Source organism: Carcharhinus amblyrhynchos, chromosome 30 (assembly GCF_965287045.1).
Source record: "Carcharhinus amblyrhynchos chromosome 30, sCarAmb.v2.hapA, whole genome shotgun sequence".
NCBI lineage: Eukaryota > Metazoa > Chordata > Chondrichthyes > Carcharhiniformes > Carcharhinidae > Carcharhinus > Carcharhinus amblyrhynchos.
The window spans coordinates 5,872,866-5,897,576 of NC_137353.1; the positions used below are offsets into that span (position 1 = coordinate 5,872,866).

Here is a 24,711-nt window from a genome sequence, read left to right on the forward strand (position 1 = left end):
ACAAACTTTCACATATTTGAAACAAATTTTTATACCAGACCTTAGCAATATTTGCATGGTAGAGTTCCTTTAGTGAACTATAAAGGAACAGTAACAAGAATAAAGTCTTCAGTATCAATCTGGTTAAAATATACTATGTTATATACTGGGGTTTTAAAACACTATACAGGTGGTTATAAGCTGCTTATTTGTGTTTTAGAGAATTATACAATTTGAGGCTCCCATCTATGTCTTGAACCAAGATATTCTGCAATTAACCAAGTTTTTTCTCTTGCTCTTTATGCTAAGATCAGAATCATGGGATCCCTACAATACAGATTTGGGCCATTTGGCCCATCAAGTCTGTACCAAACACAATCCTACCCAAGCCTTATCCCCATAACCCCATGACTTCACCCTCCTAATCCCCCGACACACTGGTCAATTTAGCATGGCCAGTCAACCTAACCGGCACATCTTTGGACTGTGGGAGGAAACGGGAGCACCCAGAGAAAACCCACAAGGACACAGAGAAAGTGCAGACTCTGTACAGATAGTGATTCGAGGCCAGAATTGAATCTGGGACCCAGGCACTGAGAGGCAGCAGCGCTAACCACTGCGGCCCCTGTAATGTTTCTCTGCAGTTAATGGAGTTCAAATGTTCCTGTTAGGGGAATCTCTCATTAACTGACTACTAATATTGCATGTTTAAAACAAGACAGTTTTGGACGTGTAATGTAATGCAACAATCTTCTCAATGAATGCACTGTGGCCAAGAGGTACTCCAAGACCACGTTCAGGAAATAACCTTGTGCTGTAGAAGCCCCTCACTTGGGAAGGGAAGGTGACATGCAGAGTTTCAGCAGCTGTGTACAACGCTGAAGAGAAAATGGGCAATCCTATAGTGATTAGAATATTGAAATTGAAGTTCTAGTCTGGGTGTCATTGGACATCCAGAGTCCATATCATTTAGTTCAATCAGAACAGGCAGCCGCAGGGTGGGAGAGAGTCAAGGCTTAAGCTAGGAGGTTTTTGGCACAAGATGGCGAGCTGGAACAAGGTCTTGCTCCTCCAGGACTCCATGGCATCAAAGCAATCAGATAACATTGTCATCAACTTCACGAAACATAAAGGAGAACATGCCCCTGTTTAAATCAATGGGGACGAAGTAGAAAGGGTCAAGGGCTTCAAATTTTTAGGTGTCCAGATCACCAACCTGTCCTAGACCCCCCACGCCGGCTCTAGTTAAGAAAGCCCACTATCACCTCTACTTTCTCAGAAGACTAAGGAAATTTGGCACGTCAACTACAACTCTCACTGACTTTTACAGATGTGCCATAGAAAGCATTCTTTCTGGATGTATTACAGCTTAGAATGGCTCCTGCACTGCCCAAGAAACTACAGAAGGTCTTGAAAGTAGCCCAATCCATCTCGCAAACCAGTCTCCCATCCATCAACTCCATCTACAGCTCCCACTGCCTCGGAAAAGCAGCTAGCATAATTAGAGGTGGTGGGGAGGCTAACAGGGTAAATGGGGTTAGAGGGATAGGACCTGGGTGGTCAATGCAGACTTTGATGGGCCAAATGACCTCTTTCTTCACTGTAGGGATTCTATGAAAAACATGTGACAATAATAAATCAAATCAGAGAAAGAGTCAAGGACCCACATTTTTTAAAAAAAAAGACTACTACCATTCCAAACAGATGCTTCAATACTGGAATTCCATGTCAAGTATTGGAAATTTGATATTAATCTGTTCAAAATATAGTGGAGGCACTTGCCCACAATTCACAGCACAGAAGAAACATCAATCACAAAACCCATCTTCAAGTGGTAGGGACATGTTTCTCTAAACCGGGGTACCCGGAGACAAGTAATTAGTCAAAACAATAGCATAACATCTCCAAAAAGTAAGACTACCCAAAATCAAGCTGGGGCATTTTGCCAAAACTAAATTAGATGGAATGGAAAGCCAACCAAGTTTGTTCTTCCCTCCCAGGTTTGTCTCTATAGGGGCAAATATTCAACACCTACCCAAAACCATCAGACATAGCATGCACGGCAGGCTCTAAGTTGTAAGTTAGATCACCCGTGGTTTAATATAGAAATACTGATGTAAAGAACTAAACAAGACTGCAAGCAGATTAAATTTAAATTAAGGGCTTACACCGCTTCTCATGGTCCCATGATAGCTCACCTTCATGAATTCTACTGGTTCACAGACATCCCCCACCACCCTCCCCACCCCCGCCCCCCCCCATCCGTGTTACCCCAAACATTGACCCTGCAAATTCTCCTAATATAAAGGCTTAATTTAGCATGGTGAATCAACCTAACTCGCATGCCTGTGGAATGTGGGAGGAAACCCAAGGAAGCCCACAGAACAGGAAGAACATGCAAACTCCACACAGGCAGCAACCCAAGTTGGGAATTGAACCCAGGTCCCTGGTGCTGTGAGGCAGCAGTGCCACCTTTCAATGTCATGCCATTCCTTGATCAATAATTTTTCCATCCAAATTCATGAAAACAATTTTAGCCACTGTCAACAGTTACTTCAACTTGGAAAGACGCACCAACTGTAAAAGAATGGAACTGTAATGGTTGGGTACCAGGGCAATGTGAATTACCAGAATGATTCAAGTCTGAGCTACAACACATCAAGATTGGCTCCACAGTACTGATTTGGCCACTGCGCTCTGACAGAAATAGTAACATTGCACAATAAACATATTTGGACTCTATTTCATCACGAATTGTGCATTTTAACAAATACTTTTAAACCTGTTCCCAGGCATTAAATCAATCAAGCAATCCACTGAGGAGATCTCATCGAGACGTATAAGATGAATGGGATGGATAGGATACAGGTGGAGAGACTCTTATGAAGCTGGGCTAGCGCTTAACATAAAAAAGGATAGCAAGAGTTTTTATAAATATATAAAAAGGAAGAGGCTGGCTAGGGTGAACATTGGACCCTTAGAGGATGAGAAGGGGAACTTAGTGGTAGGGGATGGGGAAATGGCTGAGGTCTTGAATAACTTTTTTGTTTCGGTCTTCACGGAGGAGGACGTGAATAACTTGCCGGATGTTAGAGATGGAAAGGTGGTAGGGCTGGAGGGTCTCGATGACATTACTGTTACTAGAGGTGGTGCTCGACAGACTGGAGGGGCTGATTGTGGACAAGTCCCCAGGACCGGATGGAATGCATCCGAGGGTCCTGAAAGAAATGGCGGAGGTGATAGTGGATGCCTTGGTGGTTATTTTCCAGACGTCGCTGGATTCCGGGGAAGTGCCGGAAGATTGGAAAACGGCTAATGTTACGCCGTTGTTTAAGAAGGGTGCCAGGCAGAAGGCGGGGAATTATAGGCCTGTTAGTTTAACGTCTGTTGTAGGTAAAATGTTAGAATCTGTCATCAAGGAGGAAATAGCGAGGCATCTTGAGGGGAACTGCTTGATAGAGCAGACGCAGCACGGTTTCGTTAAAGGGAAGTCGTGTCTGACAAATTTACTGGAGTTCTATGAGGATGTGTCTAGGGCGGTGGATAGAGGAGAGCCAGTGGATGTGGTCTTTCTGGATTTTCAGAAGGCGTTTGACAAGGTACCTCACAAGAGGTTATTGCAGAAGGTAAGGGGGCATGGAGTTGGGGGTAGGGTGTTAGCATGGACAGAGGACTGGTTGTCAAATAGGAGGCAGAGAGTGGGGGTCAATGGGTGCTATTCGGATTGGCGGATGGTGACTAGTGGAGTGCCCCAGGGTTCGGTGCTGGGGCCTCAGCTATTTACCATTTATATAGATGATCTGGAGGAGGGAAGCGAGTGTACGGTGTCGAAATTTGCTGATGACACCAAAATTGGTGGAAAGGCAAATTGTGCGGAGGGTGGGGAGAGTCTACAGAAGGATCTAGATAGGCTGGGCGAATGGGCCAGGAAATGGCAAATGGAATTTAATGTTGGCAAGTGCGAGATGGTCCACTTTGGTAGAAATAATGGTAGGAAGGATTATTACTTACGTGGAGAAAAACTGCAGCAGGCGACGGTGCAGAGGGACCTCGGGGTCCTTGTGCATGAGTCGCAAAAACCCAGCTTGCAGGTGCAGCAGGTGGTCAGGAAGGCAAATGGGATGCTGGCCTTCATCGCGAGGGGGATTGAATATAAAAGTAGGGAGGTCTTGCTGCAGCTGTATAGGGCATTGGTGAGGCCGCAGCTGGAGTACTGTGTGCAGTTTTGGGCGCCGTACTTACGCAAGGATATTTTGGCCTTGGAGGGAGTGCAGAGGAGGTTTACTAGGCTGATGCCAGAGTTGAGGGGGTTGAGCTATGAGGAGAGGCTGAATAAATTAGGCTTGTACGCGTTAGAGTTTAGAAGAATGAGGGGAGATCTCATTGAGACGTATAAGATGATGAATGGGATGGATAGGATAGAGGTGGAGAGACTCTTCCCGCTCAGAAAGGATAGTAGGACTAGGGGGCACAGCCTCAAGATAAAGGGGGGGCGGTTTAGAACGGAGTTGAGGAGGAACTTCTTCACTCAAAGGGTGGTGAATCTCTGGAATTCTCTGCCCGTTGAAGTGGTGGAGGCTACCTCGCTAAACATTTTTAAGATGCGGGTTGATGGGTTTTTGATAAGAGAGGGGATTAAGGGTTATGGGGAGAGGGCGGGAATGTGGAACTGAGCCACGACAGATCAGCCATGATCTTACTGAATGGCGGGGCAGGCTCGAAGGGCTAGATGGCCTACTCTTGCTCCTATTTCTTATGCTCTTATGTAATTTTAATACCAAGTTGCAGTCAGCTATGCAAATCCTACATGCCAGAGTCATCAATACAGGTCCTGTACAATACAAAACCAACTTAGATCATGGCATTTTCACCAACAATCCACTGATTGTAGTTCACGTACCAATTTGTTTCAAGTTCTCAGCCTGATGAAAACATTTTTCATCCACTTTTGCCTGACTAGTAAAGATAGCCAAACTGACATTGAAAACTCAACCAGTGTTTGGATTCAAAAATCCAAAAGGGATAGAGAAAGGATTGGGTGTACAGGTACACAGGCCACAAAGTGGCAACACAGATGGAGAAGGTAGTCAAGACGGCATACAGAATGCTTGCCTCTATCAGCCAGGGCAATGAATTAAAAATTGGCAAGTCGTGTTACAGCTTTATAGAACTTCAGTTAGACCCCGCTTGGAATGTAGTGTTCAATTCTGGTCGCACACTACCAGAAGGATGTGGATGCTTCGGAGAGGGTACAGGGAAATATTTACCAGGATGCTGCCTGCTATGGAGGGCATTAGGGACCTGACTGCCAAGGAGGCTGTGGAAGGTACGATAGTGAGTGTTAAGGGACATCTGGACAAATACATGAATAGAATGGGAATATGGTCCCTTGAAGGGTAGGAGGTTTTAGTTTAGTCGGGCAGCATGGTCAGTGCAGGTCTGGAGGGTCGAAGGGCCTGTTCTTGAGCTGTAATTTTCTCTGTTCTTTGGTTAGGACCAAATTAATTAAGATACAACGAAAGCTGCAAGTTATAGACATCCAAGAACAGCTCATCACTGCCTTTTTTTTTTGCAAATACACCTTGTTAAAAAAAATAGCCACTGTACCTATTGAAGGCAGCTCTGGGGGGGGGGGGGGGTTGGTTATCAGCTATCGGCAGGGATAGCAGTTACGAGAAGAGTTGGGGTGGTCAGTGAATTGCTGACATTGAGAGTGCAAGAGTACACGTGCCTGGGTACATAGAAATTGCTGCGGGGACAAAGAATTCAAAACCTGGATACCAAGACAGGTAAGAAAGGAATCCAGCAGCCTCCAGTGGTCAGCATGCCCAAAGTCCATCTTACAAAATTCAAATTGTGAATGGCGGGCCATGTCCTGCATTTTAAGTTGTAATGTAAAGTTTGACTGTAAAGTGCTTGGGGTATCTGGTGGTGGCAAAAATAGCACAACATAATTGCTTCAGGGACTGTTCCCTACAGTTTGGAATTTGCGAGTCTGTGTGGCCTCTCTGACATTTGTAAAATTTACAATGCAAGTTATCTGAGACAGTCAATAAGGTCTTATGCCTCTGGAAGTGCTATTTGCACAGGTTTCACTACATGTACAGGAAACTATTTTAACGAAAAACAAGGAATGAGAAGAGGGCCAACACAAAGTAGAATACTGTCAAAGTTTTATACTTAAGAAAACACATCTGACGCGAAGGAAAACGTATATTCAATTTCAATTGACTACAGGTTTTCTGTAATCCATTTTTGAAACTCTCCTGTTTTTCCTTTAAACACACTATAATGCAGAAGCATAACTAAATGTGACATTGATCCAGAGCTATGTCTGAAAACAATTTGGATTAGATGGGAAAGCTTACAATTTAACCACAAACAAAAAATCTACACTTTGCTGTCATAGTAAACCTTCTGCTTATGACTACTAAATCCTTAAAAATCTCCATCTCACTGCTGCTTTTAAATAATCGAGGTAAAACACTGCAAGCCAAATGTGATTCTGTTAGCAATTTAGTTCAAATCAGTTGCAGCTATCTCACTCTCCCATACCTGTTGCTCCAATAGGAGAAGTGGCCGGAGTCACGCTCTGTACACTTAGGGCCATATTTTGTGATATGCCAGGCGTCGCTGCAGATACTCCTGGTGGGTTTTCTCGCTGTGGGGAGGTAAGCGGAGTGGTGGGTTGTGAAGTCAGTCCACCAGCAAGCCGTGCAAGACGCCTTCTGCGAATCTGTATTCAAAGAGAAGAAAACGTTGCTGCTCAAAGCCATGAAGTGGAGTTGCTGACATTGTACTGGGCTGGGCACAATAAGCAGTCTCAACACCAGGTTAAAGTCCAACAGGTTTATTTGGCAGCACGAGCTTTCAGAGCACTGTCCCTTCATCAGGTGACTCACCTGATGAAGGGACAGAGCTCCAAAAGCTCACACCACCAAAACCTGCTGGACTTTAACCTGGCATTGAGAGACTACTTACTGTTCAAAGCGACACTGGCTCAGCTACTAGTTTTGAAATACGACAGGACTTGCTGAAATTTCAGCCACATTGGCTGAATGAGTTATATCCCCAGATACAGTGTTCCAAGAAATCAAAAGCAGATTATTTGTTAAGACTGTAGTAATGACATCTTGGATAATAAATCCCCTTCTGTGAATTTCACCTACAGCATCCAGCAAACAATTAATATTCATACCACAACTACATTTGGTATATAGCACCTTTAATAGCTTCACAATATTAAAAATATGACACCAAGACAAAAAAGGAGAGATTAGAGTGGATGACCAAACTTTTAGTCAAAGAATTAGGTTTTAAGGACATTTTAAAAGGAAGGTGAGAGAGGAAATCAGAGGGATTTTAGGGAAAGATATTTCAGAGGTTAAGGCCTCAGCAGCTGAAGGCAGGGCCAGTAATGTTTGAACAATGAAAATTGGCAAAGCTGAAGAGGCCAAAATTGGATGACTGCAGAGATCTACGGTCAGACCGGAGGGGGTTACAGAATTAGGGAAGGGTGAGATTCTAAGAGGGATTTGAAAATAGGGTGAAAATTTCAAAATGGAGATATAGCCAGACCAGAGGCCAATGCAGGTTAGGGATCAGAGGTGATGGATAAACTGGACTTGGTGCAAGCTAGGACACAGTTTGCAGAGTTATTCTTGAATGAGTGCACAGGGTAGAAAGCGAGAGACTGACAAGAAGAATACCGGGATGGTTGAGTCGATTGATTATCTAGGCAATGAGTACTTCATCACTTGGGTTAAAGCAGACAATGTTACAGAAGTGGAAGTTGATAGTCTTGGTAAAAGAGGTATACGTTTGGAACTAAGCTCAGGGTGTAATTGGCAAGTATCAGGGTGGCGTGGCAGCATAATTGTAAGCACTGCTACCTCAGCACCAGGAACCTGGGTTCAATTTTAGTCTAGGGTTTGCACATTTCCCCTGTGTTTATGTGGGTTTCCTCCCACATTCAAAGGCCTGCAGCTTAGGTGGATCAACCATGCTAAATTGCCCCTCAGTGTCCAAGGACGTCTAGGTTAGATGGATTAGCCATGGTAAGTGTGCAGGGTTATGGGGATAGGGCACAGGAAGGGTTCTGGGTAAGGTACACCGTCAGAGTCAGTAGAGACTCAATAGGCTTAAAAGGCCTCCTTCTGCACTGTAGGGATGCTATGATTCTAAGTGATTTGGTTTAGCTCAGGCAACCATCAGAAAGAGGGAAGGAGGCTATGGGTAGGAAAGGAACCAAGGACAATGGCTTCAATCTCAATAATAAACAGTGTGGTCAGCTTAAAGTACAGAATAGAAGTGTTCACAAAGCAACAAAGAACAATTTCAGGCTTTATAAAGCAGAATTTCAAGGCTTTAATTTAATATCAGCATGCAAATGATGCTGTACACTACAAGCTCGCTGCTACTCTATTATTGCAGTGCAAAATTACTTTCGTGTCTAATTTCAAAGAGGCAGATTCCATTTCTTGTTCTACATTAGTGAAATAAACCTATTCTACCATGACACATCTACTCATGCCATGACAGATGCAAACTCATTTTTATTCCATTCCCTCACAGCACTCATTAATAAGTCTTTCCACAAGCAACATACTTTTCAGGAAAACAATAAATCAATTCTAAATTCAGCCTTTTAAGTTTTGGGATGCTGCTGTGAGTGGACAATGTAATTTCCACACTCTGGAATCTCATACCGTTGGACGAGTTTAAACATGATCAAAAATATTACATAACTTCTTCCATTTCAGTATTCCCCAAAAAGACAGTGATGCATTAACCTGATGGACATAACTTGGGACATCTCAGGATTATCAGGAAAGGGGCTAAAGAGAACGATATCGAAGGAAATAACAAAAAAAAAGAGGAATATAAATGGATCAGAACTGCAATCATCAAAATGTGGAATGGGCTAAGATTTAGAAATAGAACAATAGGAGCTAGAGATTCTAAAATGGAGGGACAGTTTCTGAAGAAAGGCTTGCATGTGTGTGGGGCACTGGATAGAACCACAGTACACCCCCTCAAAGCACTTTATAGTCAATGAAGTATTTCTGAAGTATGATCATTGTACTGTAGGAAATGGTCTCACAAATAGTAAGTCATGTGATATCAACCAGATATTGTTTTGGTGATGTTCTAATTAAAAGAAATAATATTTTTGCAATATAGTAGTGCTTGAGATGACAAAACAGTGGTGAAGAAATCAATTATGATTTGAATGCAAATTTAGGCAACTTGCTATTGCAGTAGTAATAATGGGACCTTAACTATTTAAGGCAGGTTGTCTTGTAACAATAGTACTTAATTTCCCTCATATACATCCAGGACTGTTTTCTTATTCAGCATGTTGCATGGTCAGCATGGAGGATGCAGCACTGAATTTGCTTCTGTGCAACGAAGGACAAGTAAATGACCTGAATGCAAGCAAACACTGACATCTTAGATTTACAAGGATGTTGCCAGGACTCAAGGGACCGAGTTATAGGGAGAGATTGGATAGGCCTAGGATTTTTTTCTTTGGAGCATAGGAGACTGAGGGGTGATCTTATAGCGGTGTACAAGATCATGAGAGGTATAGATCGGGTGAATGCACTCAGTCTTTTCTCCAGCGTTGGAGAATTGAGAATTAGAAGGCATAAAATCAGAATCCTACAGTGCAGAAGGAAGCCATTCAGCCCATGGCATCTGCACCAACCACAATCCCACTAGGCCCTATCCCCATAACTCCATGCATTTACCCTAGCTAGTCCCCCTGACAGTAAGAGGCAATTTAACACAGCCAGACCACCTAACCCGTACATCTTTGGGCTGTGGGAAGAAACCACAGCACCCAGAGGAAACCCAGGCAGGGGAGAATGTACAAACTCCACACAGACAGTGACCCATACCGGGAATCAAACCCAGGTCCCTAGTGCCTTGTGGCAGCAGCACAAACCACTGTGCCTCCATAGGTTTAAGTTAAGAGGGGAAAGAGTTAATAGGAACCTGGGGAGCTACTATTTTACACAGAGGGCGGTATGTGTGTGGAATGAGCTGCTGGAAGTAGTAATTGAGGCAGGGAGACATTGACAATATTCAAAAGGCATTTGGAGAGATACATGGACAGGAAAGGTTCAGAAGGATATGGCCTAAATGGAGGCAAATGGAATTAGCTTAGATGGGTATTTTGGTCAGCATGGACCAATTTGGGCTGAAGGGACTGGCTCCATGCCATACATTCTATTAATAGTGGATTGGAAATTAGCTAGTTCCTGAAGTGGCCTCAGGAAATTGTTAGGATTTTTTTTCCATTTACCATACATAATTTGGGAAGAAGCACAGAAAGAACACAGTAGGAGTATGAATAGAGCACATGGACCTTTGAGCCTGCTCCACCATAAGATCTTCAAGACTGCTCTTGGGTTTCAAGTCTACTTTATCATCTGCCCCTATTTCCCCAGAAACACCAAAAATATGTCTATCCCAGCTTTAAATATAGTGAACGAAAGAGCATCCATAGCTCTGAGGGAGAGGATTTCAAAGATTCACAGCACTTTGGGTAAAGTAATTTCTCCTGATCTCAGTCCAATTGGCCCAATTTGCCCAGCCTCTCACCACAGGACAACCCTGCCCACTGGAAACCCAGCTCCCCAGTACAAACATGGCAAACTGTGAGAAAGTAGATAGAAGGACATTACCCAAAAAATGTCAATGATAAATATCAAAAGTGCACAAAATATTGGTCACTCCACAGGTGGAATAACCCATGTTGGCCCATCATTATGTGAAGTATATTACAACCATGGAAAGAATAATGCAAAGATTTACAAAAAATGATTGAGATTCAAGGAGGCTTTCAAAATTAGACTTATAAAAAAGCCAAAAACGTTGGTTGACAGATTAAGAATAACCATTGTAAGGAAAATCAAGAAGTTAGCAGAATGTGAAATATTTTAAATCATAAGTGGACATATTTTTCAAATGCCTATCCAACTTAAAGTTGGATTAGAGTAGATGCTCCAGTTAATAGGCTAGCATGGGCACAAGCACAATGGGCTGAAAGGTCTTCAGTATTTTCAATCATACTGTGAAATGTACATCACATAAAACAGGTTTAAGAATATCTTTACCACAAAACCTCTCAGTATAAAGTCACGAGAAACAAAACAGTAAGTGAAATTTCAGCAAACACTTCAATGCTGTCCTAAATACTCATACCCCAACTAAAAATAGCAGAGTGGTAAAAAAGGTATACAGATGTCAACAGCAGTATTCTCTCCATTTCCTGTCAGTTTTAACATCCGGTTACATCAGCCAAAGTCATGTGCTCAAAAATTCAAACATTAAAATTTTAGATATGTTTCCTGTTTAATTTATTCCTAGCTCAGGAAAATTGCACTCCCATTGGAGACTATAAAGCCATAAGACATAGGAGCATAATTCGGCCACTTGGCCCATCGAGTCTGCTCCGTCATACTGGGTGATATTTTTCTTATCCCCATTCTCATGCCTTTTCCTCATAATCCCTGATCCCTTATTAATCAAGGACTTCTCCGTCCTAAAGACAGAGAATGATCTGTCCGCCACAGCCTTCTGCAGCAAAGAGTGCCAGATTCACCACTCTGGCTGAAGAAATTCCTCCTCATCTCTGTTTTACAGGATCGACCCTTTAACCTAAGGTTGTGCCCTGGTTCTAGTTTTTTCCTACTGGTGGAAGCATCTTCTCCACATCCACTCTATCCAGGTGCCTCAGTATCCTGTGAGTTTCAATAAGATCCCCACTCATCTTTCTAAACTCCCAATGAGTACAGACCCAGAGTCCTCAACCATTCCTCCTACAACAAGCATGAGAGGGGAAATCAATGCTAATCATAGTTTGGAGTGTTCATGCTGGATTCCTCTCAGTGAGGTGTTGAGCCTTCATTGTGACATGGTGGTATATGGCAGTGGCAACCCTGGTGAAGCTGCTTCAGAAATACAATAGTTGTGAAAAGCAAGATGATTGTATTTCCTGACAGCCCAAAGCATTAGAATTTTATGAACTATCAAATTTGAAGCATGTGTTTTGGAACTTATTCCCCTTGAGAAACCCAACTTGCTAGGGGTTCCTTGAAGGATGGAGCTGAGCACACCTGCTCTCGTATTATAAAGAGTTTAAAAAAAGTACTTTTGACATTTATCTTGGTCTCTCCTGGGCAATTTGCTCCTCCGCAGTGCACAGCTACTTCAGGAAGCAGACAGTTCCTCAGCTTGCTACTATCATGTTGGGCAACATCAGCCCATAACTTTTCCATCTTAGGTAAGCCCCATGCTCCAGGTGGGACAAGGGGCTGGCAGCAGGATTTTAATTTTCAAGATTTTAACATCTGTCGGTATGTGGGAGACGGTGGGGGCACAGGGTTAAATCAAACAGAAACAGAGAAGATAGAAGCAGGACGAGGGCATCTGGATCTTCAAGCCTGCTCTGCCATTCACTGCGATCACGGCTGATCGTTCAACTCAATAGTCTAATCCTGCTTTTCTTCATGACTGATAGAAACATAGAAGATAGGAGCAGGAAGAAGTAAAGGAGTATTAAAATAATCATGTTAAAGTAAAAACTTTATTAGTCACAACTAAGGCTTACATTAGCACTGCAATGAAGTTACTGTGAAATTCCCTTAGTTGTCACACTCCAGCACCTGTTCGGGTCAATGCACCTAACCAACACATCTTTCACACTGTGGGAGGAAACTGCAGCACCCGGAGGAAACCCATGCAGACACGGGGAGAACATGCAAACTCTTAGAGGTATATAAGATACTGAAGGGAATAGATAGAGTCAATAGTGAGAGGCTGCTCCCTAGACTGGGTATAATTACGAGAGGTCATGATGTAAGAGTGAGGGAGGAGAAGTATAATTTGGATGCAAGGGGAAGGTTCTTCACGCAGAGGGTCGTGGGGGTCTGGAACGCGCTACCGAGTAGGGTGGTGGAGGCAGGAACGTTGGACTTGTTTAAGGTTTACTTAGATAAACACATGAGCGAAACAAGGATGGAGGGTTATAGTAGAGGGTATTAAATAGGGTCAGAGCCTCGGGATGACACCAGAAATGCATTTATATGTTAACGTTTTTGTCGTTTTATTCCGCAGGTGGAGGTCCACCTTGTTGTCAAACAAGGGGCATGCACATGGTGGGTTGTGCGTGGGCTGCTCTTGGAGGTTCCAGGAGTGGCCTAGTACTTCATGTCGGTGTGTATGCTTGATCCTGGACCGGTAGACGGGCACCGCAACAGCTCAGTGACTAGCACTGCTAGCTGTGCAGATACATGGATTTGGGCCTGTGTCTGTGGGAGTTTGCGCATTCTCCCTGTGGTTGCGTGGGTTTCCTCCGGGCGCTCCGGTTTCCTCCCACACCCCAAAGATGTGCTCTTAGGCTGACTGGTATACCAAATCGACACTATTCTCCCATGATTCTGGCTAAGTTAGGGGTTCCACTCGCAGACACGCAGGGCAGGGTAGGTGTAGGAGGATGCGGCAGCGTGGGCTCGTTGGGCCGAAGGGCCTGTTTCCCGTGCTGGGTTGTTTTTGTTCTTTGTTTGTTTGTTCCACACAGACAGTGACCCAAGCCAGGAAGTGAACCCAGGGCCCTGGCGCTGTGAGGCTGTAGTGCTAACCACTGTGCCATCCATTATGCTTTCTTATCAGAGAGAATTTTCCTGCACCATATAGTGTGCACTCATTTGCTTGGTGTCTAAAATCAGCCTAAAGATGTACAGTTCACAATTTCAACACAAGGTTCAAATTCAAAATATGTTGGGGAAAGAAGAACACTGATTACTGTACCACAGCACAGAGGCAAGGCAAAAGTGAGCACGTTACTTTATAAAAAGGATTCATCTATTCTCAAACATCAGTATTCAAGATTCAGTTTATTTGAGCTAAATTTAGCTTCCACTCAAAAGTGACAGATTACCAAAGCTGTTGCTGGGTCTAACAATTAGCTCCCAAGCTCTCAGAACCAGATGCCCAGTAATCTGTAATCAGTACAAAGTTAAAAGGCAGTGCCATGTCCTAGAACATTCAAACAGGTTACACTGGCAGATACCAGGTAACATTTTGGACATTTGCAATAAGCAACATAGCTGTACATGGGGAAGAAGTAAATGCGACCTAAAGCTGACAAAAATCGGTAGAGTGCAAACCTAAATTCATTGCTGGAAGAAATGCCAATGCAATTAACAGCTGCCACTAGCTGGCAAAACCCCATCACATTTATTCAGAAGATTCATCTCAAATGTGTATTCCCTTCTAATCCTACTGCAATAGAAATAAAAAAATTGTACTGATGCAGTATTGGTGTTATTTTAAAACACATACACAAACTTCACCATGGGAGATCAACAACTATTCAATGCTTAACTAAAGTTCCAAGAATCTGAACTATAAATATTCAGTCTAGCCAGATTCCTATCCTTTTCAGCTGTATGGTAACATTTTTCTTTAAACAACTGGGGCAGCATGGTGGTAGTGGTTAGCACTGCTGCCTCGCAGCACCAGGGATCTGGGTTCAATGACTATGGATTTCCTCCAGTGCTCAGGTTTCCTCCCACATTCTGCACTCTCTCATTTCCTTCTCTATGAACAGCATGTTTTGTCTTTATAGTGTGAAAGAAACAATATTTTTCACTTTATGTTAACACGTGACAATAACAAATCAAAGGAAGATGTGGTTAGGTGCACTGACCCAAACAGAATGTGGCGACTAAAGGAATTTCACAGTAACTTCACTGCAGTGTTAATGTAAGCCTACTTGTGACTAATAAATAAACCTTAACTTTCTAATTCTGGCCTCTCACTGCCAGTGTGAAGTTTGCACATTCTCCCCGTCTGCATGGCTTTCATCCGGGTGCTCCGGTTCCCTCCCTCAGTCCAAAGATGTGTGGGTTCAGTTGATTGGCCATGCTAAATTGACCCTAATGTTAGGGGAACAAGCAGGATAAATGTGTGGAGTTACGGGAATAGGGCCTGGGTGGGATTGTGGTCAGTGCAGACTCAATGGACCGAACGGCCTCCTTCTGCACTGTTGGGATTCTATGGTTCTACAAACTCCATGCATTACAATCTCTTTTTTAAGACTGTGATTAACATTTATAGATATCAGCAAAATTCTGCACATCACACTTTAGGATGGATGAATTAGAAAGGATTGACAAGAATGGTTCCAGGGTTGAGGGACGTCAGTTAAGGTTAAAGGTTATTTATTAGTTACAAACAGGCTTACATTAACACCAATTAAGTTACTGTGAAATTCCCCTACGTGGTTAGATTGGAGGTGGTGAGATTGTTCTGCTTAAAGAGGAGAAGGTTCAGAGGAGATCTGAAACAAGCATTCAAAAGTCACCAATGTTATGGACTGAACTGTTAGAAACTGTTCCCATTTGCAGAAGGGTCAAAAAGCAGAGGTTATAGATTCTCAGTGATTGGCAAACGAACAAAAGGTGATGTGAGGAAAAATGTTTTTATGATGGGGTGGCTTTCAAAAAGGGAATTGGCTAAACACCTGAAGGGAAAAAACTTGCAGGGCTACAGAGAGAAGACAGAGTATTTCTTTGGAAGTTGGCCTGAGCTCAGTGGGTCAAACGGTTACAGGATGCCACTACAATTCCAATGGAGAAGAATTTACCAGAGTTGATTTTATAACATTACATTTTTTAAAGTTACTTAGTTCAAAGATTCATTAACAAAACAATGCATTTCTGGAGTTTTGCTTTAAAATGAAATTGCCTGTTTAATTGCTGCCATTACTTCTATGGGTGCAGTTCACATGTTCTGGAAGAGAGAATAATGGCTTTGCACAATTTTTTTCCCAATTTTCTGTTTGAGGGGAGAATGAGTTTTTCAAAGTATACAAGGGGTTTCTAATACAAATATTTACTTAAAAGGTAACCCGTAGTAAAATTTCTCATGTACAGAAGAGGTATTTGCCTTGCCCCTATAAGCCAAACTGTATAAAGGGATTCTTATACATTTAATTTTTCAAACATGTTTGAGATTTTCCACAAACACAAAAACAAAGGACGATTGGTTTCAGATTGTTTTACAGTTTCTTCCTTTCTCGAAATCCCGAACCCACACTACTCTTCACCATTAGAAGAACCCACAACCTTAGTCATTCTGCTAACAGTCAAGCTAGTGCGGTTAACAACAGATCCTTCCTGTGTATTTCCCCCTCCTCCAAACCTCCAGCCATGGCTAAAAAGCCACACCTACAAAATGGTTAACTGCCCCCCCCAAAGGAAGATAAGACAGCAAATTGGTTACTGCAACCAGATAAAGATGGAATGGCATTGCGGTCTTGACACTGAGTGAACCAGTCAATGTTAACACAACCAGGAGAGAAAGTTACTGAGAAAAACTGATTAATACTGCTTAACTACACCATTTCTACCCACGCACTTGTAACATATCCGGTTATGAGGAACAATGCCATAGGTGCTGGTCACCCTGCCACATCTCACTTTGCAAATTCTGCCTGAGTATTGGTGTATCACTCAACGTCAGGGGCCTCAGCAACCAAGTATGATTCCAATCTCACCCAAAGGCCACATTTGTGTAATTCCATCAGGGTCCAATACACAGCCATCAGCTACTGAAAGCCAGGATGATTGTGTCTTCCTAACTAACTGTACGCCTAACCACCAGTCACCCAAAAATCAGCCAATTTAACATGAGCTAGTAACCAAACCTGCTACCTTACTGGTCTGCTCAGGGCCTTTGGGAGAAGTTAACTACTTTCTTATGTCCCTTGTACACAAGTTTAAAATCATTTCTCATTAACAGAGGATACCTTACACTGTAAGAAGCCTTTGCACACACAGCAATGGCACAGCATCTGTCCTCATCACAGCTGTCTCGAACTGTGCCTGTTATACTATCCAATAATAAAGTCTCTGAGAAAAGTTAGTGTCTCAGACTCAACTCAGAATGAACCTGAACCCGTTACGATTGGGGTGGGGGAGCGAGAGACCCCGGCTGCAAGAACCCAAGGTCCAACTGTTACTGCAGTGCCAGGGGCTACACCAGTTCATTCACACAACATGATCTCCGATAACACTTCCTCCTGAAGGTGTTGCCTCATATGTCAGTTGGAAGTCCTCCAGCAAGTTGCCCAAGTCTCCTTAGTAGTTGGAAATCTGGACAAAGAAAACTGCTGCAGGTTGCATGTCTAAAACAGACCATCATCACCCAATATCCACACAAACACTTTCCAGTTGATGCCTCTAATGATCAGCAGTGGGAATCACGCCTAGTCATCCCTCCCTAGCACAGATCTAACTGCAATGTCCCAATGCTACACCATACAAGGTCAGCTTACAAGATATCGACCACCGATTCAATTTGGGACCTTTTAGGTTTATGTGGCTCACAGCTGCTTTGTGGTTAGTTTAGCTAATAAATGCTATTTGAGAAACTCTTTATAATATACTTGTGAACTATATTCAATGCAAGTTTTTCTATATTGCAATTCTTTTAAAGCAATAGTCCTTTTATTGGTAACTGTACATATGGGTTAGTTTTACTTTAAGCTTTAAACAGAAACACTTAAGCATACAGCTGTTTATTTTTATAAAACAAAAGCAACTCTCCGATAACTCAATTGATGCACGTAATATCTGATGTTTGACTGAGCTGGTGCACCTCAGAATGGCAGTGGGACCAGTGTAATTGCTTTCAGAGAGAGTAAAAACAGATAGGCAGGGTTACTGCTCCTGATTGCTTTCTGATGGCTGGCCCTCACCACGAGGGAAAGTATGTGTAAGCATCAAGTGACAGCAGGACTGGCTTCACTTGTGGTATCCTTTGTGAACAAATTCCCTACCAAAACTATCTAGGCATACACAAAGAAAGGACACCTGGGCACACTACTGAAAAAATGATCAACAATAGTGAAACTACATCAACATTCACCTTCGAGAAGGGTATCTTGGACATTTTTCTAAGCACTACATAAATCTAAAGTTAAAGTCTAGCTCTGCTGATTAAGAAAATAAGCTAAGGTGTTAGTGCGTTATAAATCATTATGTACAGAATAAAATGTATCAAAAATCTCCATTCAGATCCAAAATCAAGAAGATAAAGAAACTAAGGTTATGAAAAATACCAAGGTTACTCCACGTGGTTAAAGATAATCATTACTTTCCCATTTATCGGCGTAAACACAAAATAGTACAATTGTTCCTCAAACATACACCAAAGCCAATTTGCTGACTTCCCCCCGCCCCCAGCATTCCTTGTTTCATCTCATTTGCATTGTATTCAAATATTTTCTAATCTAACAGATAAAGAGACCATAATTTCAAAGTGTACAGTTGACAAAGTTTAGCAATATAAAACACAGTGAGGGCAGCAGCAAACCAAATGGTACATTCAGGAACAAAAGATACCTAGGGGTTCACATATACAAATCTCTGAAGGGGGCAGAACAAATAACAAAGTTTCCAGAAGAAGCATACAAGAAGCATCACTTTACAAAGAGATGGGAGAACAAAAGCAAAGAAGTGATTGCAAATCACTAGGTACATGTCAGCTAGAGCATGAGCACAATTCTTTGCACTACCCTTGCATCTGATGTCAAGCCCTTGTGTGGTGTACAGATTTACCAAGGATGAGGGATTTCAGTTATGTGGAGAGATAAGAGCAGCTAATATTGTTCTTGGGGCGAAGGCAGCCAAGAGAAGATTTGATAGATATATTCAAAATGAAATGGGATTTTGCCCAAGAAAAACTGTTTCCACTAACAAGGTGTTTAGTTAACAGTGGACACAGATTTAAGATAATTTGTTTAAAAAATCCAAAAGGATCTAAAGTGCAATAACTGAAAAGGTGATGGAAATGGCTGAAATAGCAACTTTCAAGAGAGGCAGATATATACTTACAAAGGAAGCATTTGCAGGGTGAGAGAAAAAATAAGAGTAGGACTAATTAGCTCTTCTGAGGAGCTGACCCAGGTACACCAGCTTCCTTTGATATTTTCTGATGCATCTTCATGACCTCACTCCTCACCATCACTAATTTTAACCAGCTCTACAGAGTAGTGACCTCCCTTCCCTTTCTTCACCCCAGTATTGGCAGCCATGCCATCAGCTTCATAGGCTGTGTGCTCTAGAATTCCATCCCTGAACCCTCTTTGCTTCCCCACCTCCATTTTCCCTTTAATACTCTCCTTATCACATAACTCTGACCAATCGCTCAATCCATCACACCAGATATTTCTTTCCTCAGAGGTGTCATATTTTGTCTCACTATGGCCGGTTAAATGCCTGGGGTTGTTTTCCTATGTTTAAGGCATTATATGAATGAATGTTATTATTGCATAATTTTTCCTTTTCTACATTTCAGTCCATTTACTTTATTACTTTGCTCTCTTACTTTTCCCTCAATTCTCTTGTGCATGTTGACATAAAGCAGTCGAGTTAGAAGCAAAACATTTTACAAATTGGGAAAAAGACATGGTTACATAAAGTACAAATTAGATTCAACTGGCTATGCGTGGGGAGATTTTTCGTTGCGATGGGTAGCATCCCTACTTCAGACCAGAAACACCAGGTTAAAGTTCCAGTTCAGGACTCAATAGACCATGGAAAGATCTGTTCATAGCATGGAACGGGTTGATTATTAGGCTGCAAATCCTTCCTACATGCCTGAAGGTAAGACCGGCTGAATTTCCTGATCGGCATACTACAGAAGGCAAGTCACTGTAGTACTTTGTCAATCATTATCATGGACCAAGCTAATGGACATCCATAGTCCCCAATACCCACTTAGGGCATGGTACCAGCAGATGGAAGTGCTGTGTGTGTATATTTCTTGCATTCCTTTCAAGAGGTGGCTAGATATAGCACTTGGAGCAAGTGGAATTAAAGGTTATGGGGAGAAACAGGATTTGGTATTGAGTTGGGCAATCAGCCATGATTGTAATGAATGGCAGAGCAGGCTGAAAAGGGCCAAATGGCATCCTCCTGCTCCTACCTTTTATGTTTTGATCGTTTCTATACCTGCAATCGTACTAATTAGAGGGCAGGTTTAGGTTGCTAGCTTAAACCACTCCTCAAAAAATATAGAAAATAATTTATTCAATACATGCTGCTGACAAAAATGTCAGCAAGTTCAACTCTACACAATTACCCATTTCATATCCAGCTTGATTTATCCTATATGTTAGTATACAGTGAAAAGTACTGTTTCTTGCATGCTATACAAAGCATACCGTTCATAGAGAAGGAGAGTGTGCAGAATGTAGTGTTACAGTCATAGCTGGGGTGTCGAGAAAGGTCAACTTAATACAAAGTAGGTCCATTCAAAAGTCTGATGGCAGTAGGAAAGAAGCTATTCTTGAGTTGGTTGGTGCGTGACCTCACTTTTGTATCTCTTTCCTGATGGAAGGAGGTGGAAGAGAGTATGTAATATAATATCAGTGACAATTGAACCAATTGGCTCCTGTTTAGTCAACTGAATAGTTGGGTGAAATGTGAACCAAGAGCAATTCAGTCAGCAACAACCAAAACAGTACCAGCATGCAGTAGGAATCTGAACAAGTTACTTCCCCAACGAATGAGACAGACGTGATGGGAGTCGTGTGTTGCCTATGGAACTATAATCACCTACAGTACACTTTGACCCAGGCAGAAAATTTACGAATAACTGAGGCCTGAGAAACAAAAAAAGCTTTTTTTTTACACTTCTACAGGTTAAGCCAACATTTCTGAAATAATTGTGCTATTTGAAATAAGAATCACAGCCAAATCAGTTCAGCCAATCTTGGCCTTGTGAAAAATCATTTGTGGCTCAATGAAGACAGAATAATGGGAGAGCTTTCTTGAGCAATAACAGCAAAAACTAAGTCCATTGTGGACAGTAAAACCAGGATCGGAGGGTTGAACAACTCAGAGGGGAAAAAACTTGAATCTGAAAATAAGTTTGCAAATTCGCCAAAAGTGCAATGCTAGATATCAATTTAAATAATTTACATTGTAAATAACCGGATACAACAGATTGAGCGGAGTGGTTGGGAAATACAACATTATTCATATCTCAATAGGTTTGAGATAGTAAATGAATAGAATTGCCATTTGAGTCAAAGTTATGATATTTTTGAGTAAAGGACTGCAATAAATTCAAAACATGCAAAGCAAGCCAATAAGTTTTCTATCCCAAGTAATTTTGAGTGGTTTTAGAAAAAGGCTCCCAATATGGCTGAATGAGACAATAGAATTGCTGGCAGGTAATGTAAACACGAGAAGTAAAAAGTTTAACCTATTTTCCATGGCAAGAACATCAAGTATTTGAAATCAGAAACTGTTGCTTTAACAGGAGACAGTGATAAACACGAGTGAATGAGACAGTAGCAGTCACAGCCCATAGCATAAACAAGGAAGAGAATCAAAAAGAAAGCTTTAGAGGAAACAGGCAACAGCAACTTGTGCAGATGTAGGATGGAATGCTGTTAGCAATTCAAAAATCAGCTGCTCTCAAGAAGGTGTAAAATGTTTGTCACCAACAATAAAACTATTCCTACTGCAATGTCTAATGTTTGAACTGATATCCTTCTCAGCCAGTTCAGTTTTATACTTAGCGATTTCAAAACATCTTGTGAAGATTCACCACAGTTTAGAAACAAACGCTGAGAGATGGATACAAGTTGTCTACTTCAAAAAAAAAAGAATTTAGGTCCTTCAAACAAAAAGTTTCAAAACCAAAAAAAACCGAAAGCCGTTAAAACGGCACATTATCAAATACAGGAACATAAATTAGTCCTACTCGTGGTCAAGTATAGCAATTGTAAGTTGTGATTATCACAAATTAATACTTCTCACTTTTTTAATAAAGCTAAAATAAAAATCCAAACTTTTAGTGTGCCAATCCATTTGCAAATTAAAACCAATTTAATATTTGCTAATAATTTGACACTGATATTTTGAAATTTGAATAATCAACTAGCAAATCACCTAACAATGTTCACTCATAATAGATAATTATTTTCACAAAAACATTAGGGCTCACTTATCAAAATCAGGTGATAATTTATATATACTTTCACATATACCCAATTCTTAATTGATAAAGATCTCTTTTGTGCTCGTTTCTCCTCCTCCCACACTTCTACTCCCTGAAAGAAATGTAGAGGCCTACAGCTTCAGGCTAAAAGTCAAAAAGTGCAATTAGCTTTCAAACAAAAAAACAAATAATTCGTTTGGAAAGTGTACAGAATGCTGGTTTCAGGAAGTGTTTCCTAGAATTAGATTTTAAAGAAAACTACACATATACACAGTGAACTAGAAATCAGTTAATAACATTAAAAAACATATTTTATCCACTTTGAGAAAGCACTTATTTTTGCAGTTTCCCTGCTTATAAGCAAGTTATCGCACAAATTACTGAACAGAAAGCTACCAAGCGACATTGAAAAAAAGGGGGAAATCTTTACAAACCTTTAAAGTCATTTTTTTTTTAAAAGCCAAGAACGGCCTACAGATATCGACTACTGCTGGGTCTCAGCAACAAAAGGGCATGCAATGAGTTGCTGCTTTTTTCAAAACGCTTAAATCAAAGACCAAGTACGCTGCTTTAAAATAATCAACACGTTAAAGCAGATAAGAAACAGGACGCTGCTGAAAACACAAGGTCTCTTCCTCACCTCATCAGCACTAAGTTCTTCCATTCTTTCAGCCTATTTTTTTCCCCCTTCTTAAAAAAATCTTACTATTTCAGCAAAAGTGCATAGTTTGTCTCAAACTCTTTCAGTGAACATAAATAAAGATTGTTTCCAGTCAGGGGTGGGGGTAAGATTGCCCTCCTTTCTCCAGCCTGCTCCTGTTCCCTCTATCACAGAAAGCCCAGCCTCTGACACAAAGTCTCTTATTCATCAAAACAACACCGGCGCCATTTTGAATAGGTCAGCTGACGCGGCGCAGACGCGCCGGTGACAGCCAATTAGCCGGCGTCGTTGCCCGAGCCAATCAGCTGACGCCGCTGCCCGGGACCGCCCACCCGAACCAGTCAGCGGGCGCCTGGCCCGCCCGTCTGACCAATCATCTGGCGCCGCTGCCCGGGCCAATCGGCGGGCGCTGCTGGCCGAGCCAATTAGCGGGGGGGGCGCCGCCGGCAACGCGCTCCGATTGGCCCAGAAGTGTGCTAAAACGGGGAGCCAGGCGGCGGGCAGCCAGAGTCCCCGGAGAGGGACGCCGAGTGTGGGAGGTGGGTTGTTATTGTCGTTTTGGAGCATGGATGGGCTCGGGAGAGTTGCGGCTCTCCCTCTCGTGAGGGTAGTAAACAGAAAATATTTAAACACTCTAGTTTGTAATGCTGCTCGTTCCAAGTCAGAGCACGTAGCGGGCATGGGCGATCTCCCAGCCTGGATAGACTTCAGCTACCTGCCCACCTTACAAGTTGCCCGCATTGCGAAACAATGTTTTATGGTGAATTCATATTGTGGTGTGATTCGAATCTGGGTTCCCCCAGAGCATTGCCCTGGGTTTATATTCCAGTGACATACCACAATGTCTCCTCCTCCCCTTCAGCCCTTCATGTGTACATGGTTCAAAATGAGTCAAAGATGTGGCTTTGTGGCCATCTCCCTTGCGGCTCACTGCAGTCACCATACTGCAGTAGGGAATACTTAGAAACTTATCAATGTGTTCCGTTGTGGCATCATCCACTTCAACCTTCACTCTGGCTTCTGATGTATTCACAGAATCCTTAGATTCTATGATTCATTTATAGAATGAATAACACTACACTCTGCACTCCTTTATGTCTGGTATACTTTGTCTGTAGTGTGCCAGCAACAATACTTTTCACTGAATGCTAACGTGACAATAATAAATCAATTCAAAGTACAGTGCAGAAGGATGCCATTTGGCCTATTGAGCCTGCACTGACAACAATCCCAATCAGGCCCTTTTCCTGTAAACCCTCCCCCCCCCCCCCCCCCCCCCCCATGTGTTCACCCTCTCTGACATTAAGGGGCAATTGAACATGGCCAATGCACCTAACCCACACATCATAGGAGTGTGGCAGGAAACTGGAAAACCCAGAGGAAACCCACAAGGCATGGGGAGAATGTGCAAACCTCCACGCAGATAGTCACCCAAGGCCAGAATTGAATCTGGATCCCAAGCAACAGTGCTAGCCGCTGTGCAGCCTCTAGCTAACTGCTATGTGAATGCAATTTTTTTTCTAAAATAGGTGAAGGATAATATTTATTTCCATTTATAAGATTTCATTATCAGGTTGACGATCTCAGGTCATGTGAGTGTAACTTTATAAGACCCTTGTCAGGCCTCATTTGGAGTACTGTGCGCAGTTCTGGTCGCCTCACTATGGGAAAGACGTAGAAGCTATTGAAAGGGTACAGAGAAGATTTACAAGGATGTTGCCTGGACTGGGAGGCATGCCTTATGAAGATAGGTTGAGGGAGCTGGGACTCTTTTCCCTGGAGAGATGAAGGTTGAGAGGCGACCTGATAGAAGTTTATAAAATGTTGAGAGGAATAGATAGGGTGGATTCTCAGAGGCTATTTCCCCGGGTTGAAATGGTCGCTACGAGAGGACACAGATTTAAGGTGCGGGGAGGGAAGTACAGAAGTGATGTTAGGGGTAAGTTTTTCACTCAGACGGTGGTGAGTGAATGGAATCGGCTGCCGTCAGTGGTGGTGGAGGCGAACTCGCTGGGGTCTTTTAAAAGACTTCTGGATGAGTA

At 42.4% G+C, this 24,711-nt stretch overlaps 1 protein-coding gene across 2 annotated transcripts in view; it reads right to left on the reverse strand.

Moving 5' to 3' along the window:
• Positions 1 to 22,895, reverse strand: part of ube4b (ubiquitination factor E4B, UFD2 homolog (S. cerevisiae)) — an 80,241-nt gene extending 57,346 nt beyond the window's left edge. For both annotated transcript variants that reach the window (XM_080215472.1, XM_080215471.1), the window contains exons 1-2: positions 22,649 to 22,895; positions 6,535 to 6,715 (exon numbers count right to left, since the gene is read on the reverse strand). In XM_080215472.1, coding sequence (XP_080071598.1) covers positions 6,535 to 6,715; positions 22,649 to 22,672 — 205 coding nt within the window. In that variant the 5' untranslated portion in view covers positions 22,673 to 22,895. The remainder of the gene's footprint in view (positions 1 to 6,534; positions 6,716 to 22,648) is intronic.
• Positions 22,896 to 24,711: the final 1,816 nt, after the last annotated feature.